Genomic DNA, 7,951 nt, shown 5'->3' with positions numbered 1-7,951 from the left:
CTACTCTTACTACCATATACGTCGAAACGGGCTTGAACGGACAACTATATCATTTAGCTGGCATAGGAACGATGGGAAAATTTTTTATAAAAATAATTCTAATTTCGCTGTTTTTCAACATATTTATATTACATTGAGATATGGCCACTTTGTATTGTTTTAAAATTTCGATTTTAATTTAATGAAAATCGGACGATTATATCATATAGCTGCCATAGGAACGATGGGCAAATTAATGTAAAACAAGAAGAGAAGTTAACTTTGGCACACCGAAGTTTGTATACTCTTGCAGTTTGCAATTAAATCATTAAGAATCGATTCGATTTGGTTAAATGAAAAGAAAAAATAACAGGTGATATATACATATTATTTATATAATAAAACCAATTTGTTTTTGATAAAGTTTTTTATTTTAAGTTTGAAATATCTAATATAATATAAATTATAAAAAAATATGTTATAATATAATATAATATCATATATGTATATAGGTAGATGTAATGCAACTTGATATTCCTTTATTTATTTTTTAGCATATGTATGTATATATTTATAATTTATATTATATATTATTCAAAAATATCAATCTTAAAATATGGTTATATATAAAATTTAAAAAATATGTTACATGCTATTTATAAATATAAACATTTTGTGTACATAACCTGTTTTTCTTTTCATTTGACGAAATCGAATCGATTTTAAATGATCAAATTATTTTGGTAATTTTTTTGTTTTAAATAAGCAATACACTATAAAATTTAAGCTACGGTTTTTCATGATTTTTAACAGAAAGTTTATCTGAGTAAAAGCGCTTTGGTTGTTTTTACAATATCTTGTAGCTCTCATTCATATATAGTAGTATCTGAGATCCAATGTTTGCATATTGAATGGCTAAATCTACTTGTCTGCTGATAAATAATATATGTATGTTTATACTTTATGGGGAGGAAATGACTTCTTTTTCTTTCAAATTATATGAGAATATAGTGAAATTACCAAATGTTCGTTGCTTTTACATATTACATATCTGCTATGAGTTTCTTGTTTAAACCGAAACGAACCGGATGCCGACGATCCGCTTGCAAACAGCAGATGCTACCTTTCCTCTTTTTTCTAACATTTTTCGAGTATCAATGGCTATGGCTATTTCGATTTGGCCCTTGATGTGGATAAAGAAATTCCTAATAAGAATATATAAGTTTATTGGGTGATATAATAACCTTCAAGGGCTTAAATAAAATATAAAAATACGATTATATTAATATCATAGTTTTAGTTTTTACTTGTGCCGATAATGGTTATTAACTACATCAGTTTTAATAGCTCTATAAATCGTTGAGGTAGCCAAAGGTGTGCCTCCACAACATAAGCCCAAGCAATTCCATTACAGTTAAATGTAAAAATGTGGTGACACTGACAATGCCAAGTATGTACGATAAGTTCTCAGGTTCTGTAAAGCGCCGTTGCCTGTAGAAAATATTCTGTGTAGAATCCAATGTCAAATTTCGGAACGAAGACTTGTACTAAGTCCACAAAAAGCAGAGCCATAATAAGGTACCGGTGCCTCAGAGGGAGAAATTAAGGCTTTAAGCCCGGCCACTTTTTACATAATACGGACACAGCAATACCATCCGCAATCAAGACTTTCAAGATCCCAGGCCCTAGGCCCTAGGCTTTATGTTTAATTCACCCCACTGCCATACTACAAGTATTGTAAGACTACTGCTTATGCCTCGGACAATGCCAATTGTGGAGCTGCAGCTTGCTTCGAACAAGGCGACGTTGATTTGTTTTTTATACAAAATAATAAGTTTTTAACCAAGCGAGTTTATTGTTAAATTTAAAGAAGAAATCGTTTTTTTTTATGCAAACAAATAAAATAAATAATAGTAATACTCTGACCAAAAAGAAACGCTTCTTGTTCAATTACTCCTGGGCTTCTGGAAGTTATTCAACTGGCAAAGAATGACAATTAATTTGGTACTCATACCTTTGTTAACAATACAGTAGAATCCGGCTATAACGACTTCGCTTATAGCGTCCGTCCGGTTATTACGACGAAAACTCGATGGCTTGGTTGGTCCCCATACAAACTTATATGAAAGGGCCTCCGCTTAAAACGTCTTCGCTTTTAACGACAAGCCGCTTATACCGACGAAATTTTTCACAATTCAAAATACAGCGAAATAATTTAATTTTTAATTTAATTTAATTTAAAGCAATATGGATGAAAACAAAGATGAAAATTAGCCGAAAATTACCGTCCTTGATGCCATTTTAATGATAAATAATGCATGGCAACAACTTTCGCCATTAACAATTGCGAAGTACTTTAAGCATTCTGGGCTTGCCGGAGAAAATTTAGATGGTCCCAGCAGCTCATTCTCAAACGATATTGACATCGAGGATGGCATTCCTCTATCGGTTTGGGCAAGAGCTCTAAAAAATCAGCTACCGATTTCGAAGGAAGAACTCGATGAATTTGTTCTTATAGACAATGGTGTGGCGATTAGCAAGAAACCATCTGAAGAGAGTATGGTTAAGAACATATTAGATGACGAACAGGACAGAGTCAGCGCCTAGCGTTTTGGAGGCACTCAAGGCCGCAGAAATTTTGAATAAATTTGTCCATTCCAATTTTAATGACGAGACATTAACTCACAGCATTTCTCGCCTAAATAATGCTGTGCGCGACTCTTTTTATAAGTCAAAAACAACACAATCAAAAATCACTGATTACACAGGAACACAAAATTAAATAATTATTTAAATTAAGTATAAAAAGAAAAATAAGATTAATACTTTATTATGCCTATGAATATGCATTATGTCTGTATACGACTTATTATGAAGTTTATGTTATTGAATTAAATTTGTTTTGTTTTGATTTAAAAAATTAATTTGTTTTATTTTAAAAACTTATTACAATCATATCAAGCAAAAATAAACAAAAAAAAAAATTGTTTTTTGCTACTTTCGGTTAGTGCGTCTTCCGGGTATAACGACGTAAAATCGTCGGTCCCTTGAAAGTCGCTATAACCGGACTCTACTGTATTTTATGGAGTCTTGGTTTAAAAAAAAAAAAAAAAAAAAAAAAAAAAAAAAAACACACACATAATCTCGTACGTGAGGGTGACTGTAATTTACTGTCATATAAACTGCCGTGCAGTCACCAAATCCAACAACAAAATACATGGAAAGTAGCTTTACTGTAATTCAACCAACAGAAATTGTTAATTAACCCCCCCAGAATTTTTTAAATTTTTTTGATATTTATATTATAAATTTAAGTGCTGAAAACACCCACAAAACAGAAATTCATTACATTTTACTGATGTATAGGTATTTACCTTTTTAAATATACATGCATATACTTACAATGTTAATTATAATATTAATAGCCATGATTTATTATTAAAAAATGTGTAGTTTTGCGTTATTTCAAAGATATTCTTATATGTTCAAATTTCTTTAAAGTTTGTTACCGATCGAGCGCATTCTATTATAGCTTTTGTTTATATTACTAAGTGGACCTATTCCTCGAATTTCGTGTTAAAAGTTAAATAAGGTAAAGGTGACACATAAATATTGACCATGGAATCAGAAATGCCAAATTTTAAAACGCTGATAAGTGACTTTTGTTCGCTTTGATTAGTCTCATCGCACTCATCGCAGAAAGATGCTGACGTTATTATGGCCGAGTTTGATCTTCGGGTTCCTGATTCGATGCAGTTCTACCTGTCTATTGCCCGACCGTTGCGGAAATGTATCAATTTTGAGAATTTCGAATGGCGAGAATGTTGAACCGGAGGCTGCTGCTTGGATGGCAGGCATACGAAATGAATTATCTCTAAATGAAAATTATCTCTAAAATGTCAAAATTTCGTTATGGCAGACGGATTTCGTTGGCTAGAGAGGTTTGATCTCGATTATTTAAAATAAATTTTATTGTTCCAAGTATTTATATTAACAAATTCTTTTTATAACATTAATTTGATTGATTTTTTACTTTTACATATTTTTACATTACATATTTTAGATTGAATATAACGTTTTTGTTTGCTTATGTTGTGAATGTAATTTTCGATGTTTCAATAGACGTTTAGAAAAGTTACCCCACTATCCCTCCTTTAATAGGTATATCTAGTTTATTCATCAATGTTTAAAGGTAATGAAAACGTTAAGTTTAGCTGCTGATACTTGCTGTTTTGTATATATGTATTTAATAATAAACTCAAGCTGTCTCAAGGTAACGTTTTCGAAGTCGATTCTCATTATTAGTCGAGCCATGCGGAACTTCCTGAGTAGGAGAATTATGAGTGGTAACAACGACAAACCGGAGGCTCTTGCTTTAATTTCAGGCGTACGTAACGGATTTTCTATGTGGCGGTGCTGTAATTCACAGACGTCAGTACATATATGTATATATGGTATATATGTACACATACATATAATTTAAAAAAAACCTACTTAAAATAGCTCATTGACCTATTGAAAGATCGATAAGGCAAGGTGAGACAACAAAATTGTTCATAGAATCAGAAATGCCAAATTTGAAAACGCTGATAAGCGGTTTATTCACACTTTTATTTTGTCGCATCGCACTCAGCTCGATTTAGTTTCATCCAGCTGCCAGAAAGATGCAGACGTTATTTTGGACGAGTTTGACCATCGGGATCCTGATTCAAAGGAGCTCTGCACGACTCTTGGATGACCACTGCAAAACTTCAACGGGAATGAGAGTTTGGAATGGCGAAAACGCTGAACTGAAGGCTGCTGCTTGGATGGCAGGCGTTCGTAATGAAACAAATTTTCTATGTGGCGGCACTGTAATTCACAAACGTACATATATATACTATATACTAATATATATATATATATATATATATATATATATACTATATACTAATAAATAAATAATAGAAAATTTTTTTGTTTCTTTCAGGATTTGTGTTGACCGCCGCTCATTGCATTAAAGATCAGGGCAATCTGTAAGCACACTTAAGCTCACTATAAAAAATATTAATAATAATATAAAAAAATAATTTGACAACAGATTCGTGAGATTGGGAGCATATAACCTATTGCTCCCTGTCGTAGAGTACAGTGTCAGCAATGCGGTGATTCACAGAGAATACTTCTCCGAAACAGGCCAAAATGATATTGGCCTGCTTCAACTACCTCTCAATATTGTGTTTACTGGTAAGTCTTAACTGGTTAATCGCCCCTAATGGAGCTAAGTTTGCTTTTCTTCTCCGCAGGGCAAATCTATCCAATCTGCATTGATTTAAATCCCACGGAGAAAAGGGAAGTGGAGAATGCTAACACATTGGATGCCTATGGCTGGGGAAAAACGAGGACAGCCAACATAAGTGAAATTCTTCAGAGAGTAACACTTCAGCACTACAATCCCCGAAGGTGCAACAGGATAGCTCGTGCGCCACTTACCTTAAATCAGATTTGTGCTGGGTCCTTGGATAGAGACACCTGTAAAGGCGATTCTGGCGGTCCGCTGATCCAAAAACTTAATTATAATGGCACTCGACATCTGACGCAGTTGGGAATTGTAAGCTATGGTTCAGAATCATGCAAAGGACTGGGGGTCTATACCGATGTCACTAGCTATGCTGAGTGGATTGATGAGCAGATTAAAGCTCTATTTTCCAAGTATTCTAGGCAGTCTTCCCCCACTGGTAAGAATGTCGACAAAATGTAAAATGTTTTCTCCATCCTACATACCTGTCGAGAGAGGCTCTAAATGAAACGAGCGTCTTACGTTTTTGAGTGGATATTTCAAACTGATTTTATTTTATTCAAATCCTAGCTTATATAGCTAACATGAAAATGTATTTTGATCTTAGTTTTAGACCCACGCATCGGACAGTTCCCGATCGTGGGAAGTACTCTAAGTGCGATAAGGGTGCACATAGTCAACCCGATAGCACATATCTTACACAAACCCAGACCGCTCACAGGAGGTCATATTTCGGGTTGCTTGTATTTTCATAGGCCCAAGTGGCGGTTGTTCTTATAGATAGACAAGTGTAGGGAGTTAATCGCTAAAAGATGCTTCTTATCTACGTGTTCATGTGTGAACATTCTGCCAAGGGCCAGCAAGTTGTAGGTGTACATTTAAATTAGTTGCAATATTTATTCGATATTATTATTTTGCAACGGCCTCTGTATCATTACTTAATATACAATTACATTTTCATTTCTTTTAATTTTTATTTCATTCATTTATCAAATTTAACAAAATACAATACAATTCAAATACAAACATAATTTCATGTTCATGTGTGAACATACCATTATGTTTTTAATTGGCAGCCATCTCCCTTAGACCTCCTACTGAAACATCTGTTTTCCGTGCCGAGAACTTTGGTCAAGCCCGATTATTATTCGAACCATGCGGAACTTCACTGAGTACGAGAATTGTGAATGGTGAGAACGCCGAACCGGAGGCTGCTGCATGGATGGCCGGCATACATAGTAATGAAACTGGCTTTGTATGTGGCGGCACTGTCATTCACAGACGTGAGTACTTATACTTTTATATACATTATTTATTAAATTTTTTTTTATCTCAGGCTTTGTATTAACCGCCGCTCACTGCTTAATAGACAGACAAGAAGAAAACCTGTAAGTATCTTAACATGTTTTCGATTCAATATAGAACTTATAATAATTTAGTACTGTTTGCAGAATTGTGAAGCTGGGAGCCTACGACATACGGCGTCCAACATTGGTGTATAGTGTCAGCAATAAGATTATTCACAATGAATTCGAACTAATCCAAAAAATTCATAATATTGGCCTTCTCCAACTATCACGTGATATTGAGTTTAGTAGTAAGTGTTATCTAGATTTCTGCTCTTATAGGAGTTCACCATGTTTTCCTGTCCGCAGGGCATGTCTATCCGATCTGCATTATTCGGAATCTGGAAGCTAAGAGAAAAGTCGAAAGTGCTAACACATTCGATACCTATGGATGGGGAAGAACAAATAAGAGGCAACTAAGCAACATCCTTCAGAAAGTCACCGTCGATCGATACGATCGCAGTAATTGCGAAAGTGTATTCTTTTCACTTCATTCAAGTCACATCTGCGCTGGAGCTTCAGTAAGAGGCCCCTGTAATGGCGACTCTGGCGGTCCCCTGACAAAAAAGGTCATTATAAATGGACTTCAACGTAAAACGCAGTTCGGTATCTTAAGCGGTGGCACAAGTTCTAATTGCTATGGAAATGGAATTTATACCGATGTCACAAGTTATGTTGACTGGATTGTGCGAAAGGTTAGGGGGCTACGAACGACTATATGATATTGTTCCCATAAGAATCATTGAAGAATAAATAAAAAATACGCAAAGTTGTTTAGTTTTAAATTATGCAAATATATATACAATATATATATATACAATATATATATATATACAATGGGAGGTACTCCGGCCGCTGTGACAGCAGCATCAGCTCCTGGAATTAACCCCCGGACCCCATAACAAAGTTCCCAGCGGAGCCAAGAAGGCCGTGCATTTGCAGGAAAGGAATCGTACTTACAGGTTCAATAAATAGTCGCTGAGGCCCACGTTTAGGGAGTTCAACGCAGGTAAAGGTTAGACACTCCGATTTTGAATTTAATCTAAATGGAATTTTCAAACCGCTGATAAGCGGCTTTTGTACACTTTTCGTTAGTCTTATCGCACTCATCGCAGAAAGATGCTGGCGTTATTATGGTCGAGTTTGATTTTCGGGGTCCTGATTCAAAGCAGTTCTACCTGTCTATTGGAGACCGTTGCGGAAATGTAGCAAATTTGAGAATTCCGAATGGCGAGAAAGTTGAACCGGAGGCTGCTGCTTGGATGGCAGGCATGTTTACATGTTTCCTCCATCCTACACACCATTATGTTTTTTATTGACAGCTATCGCCAAACAATGCCCGTAAGAC

General features: G+C 34.9%; 1 protein-coding gene across 1 annotated transcript; it reads left to right on the top strand.

Moving 5' to 3' along the window:
• The first annotated feature begins 5,233 nt into the window (after positions 1-5,233).
• On the top strand, positions 5,234-7,325 carry LOC108086256 (granzyme M-like). Its single transcript, XM_070284381.1, has 5 exons — positions 5,234-5,696; positions 6,334-6,540; positions 6,594-6,645; positions 6,709-6,854; positions 6,913-7,325. The coding sequence occupies exons 1-5, from the start codon at positions 5,234-5,236 to the stop codon at positions 7,323-7,325; spliced, it is 1,281 nt and encodes a 426-aa protein (XP_070140482.1).
• Positions 7,326-7,951: the final 626 nt, after the last annotated feature.

Source organism: Drosophila kikkawai, chromosome 2R (assembly GCF_030179895.1).
Source record: "Drosophila kikkawai strain 14028-0561.14 chromosome 2R, DkikHiC1v2, whole genome shotgun sequence".
Classification (NCBI taxonomy): Eukaryota; Metazoa; Arthropoda; class Insecta; order Diptera; family Drosophilidae; genus Drosophila; species Drosophila kikkawai.
The sequence above is the reverse complement of the archived record's forward strand: the minus strand, read 5'-3'. Positions and strand labels throughout refer to the sequence as shown.

Excerpts from the sequence above, each read along its gene's own strand:
- LOC108086256 (XM_070284381.1), top strand. The coding sequence starts at position 5,234 with ATGGAGCTAAGTTTGCTTTTCTTCTCCGCAGGGCAAATCTATCCAATC. Across the intron at positions 5,697-6,333 it reads TAGGCAGTCTTCCCCCACTG|CCATCTCCCTTAGACCTCCT; the intron begins GTAAGAATGTCG and ends TTTAATTGGCAG. Across the intron at positions 6,541-6,593 it reads CGGCACTGTCATTCACAGAC|GCTTTGTATTAACCGCCGCT; the intron begins GTGAGTACTTAT and ends TTTTTATCTCAG.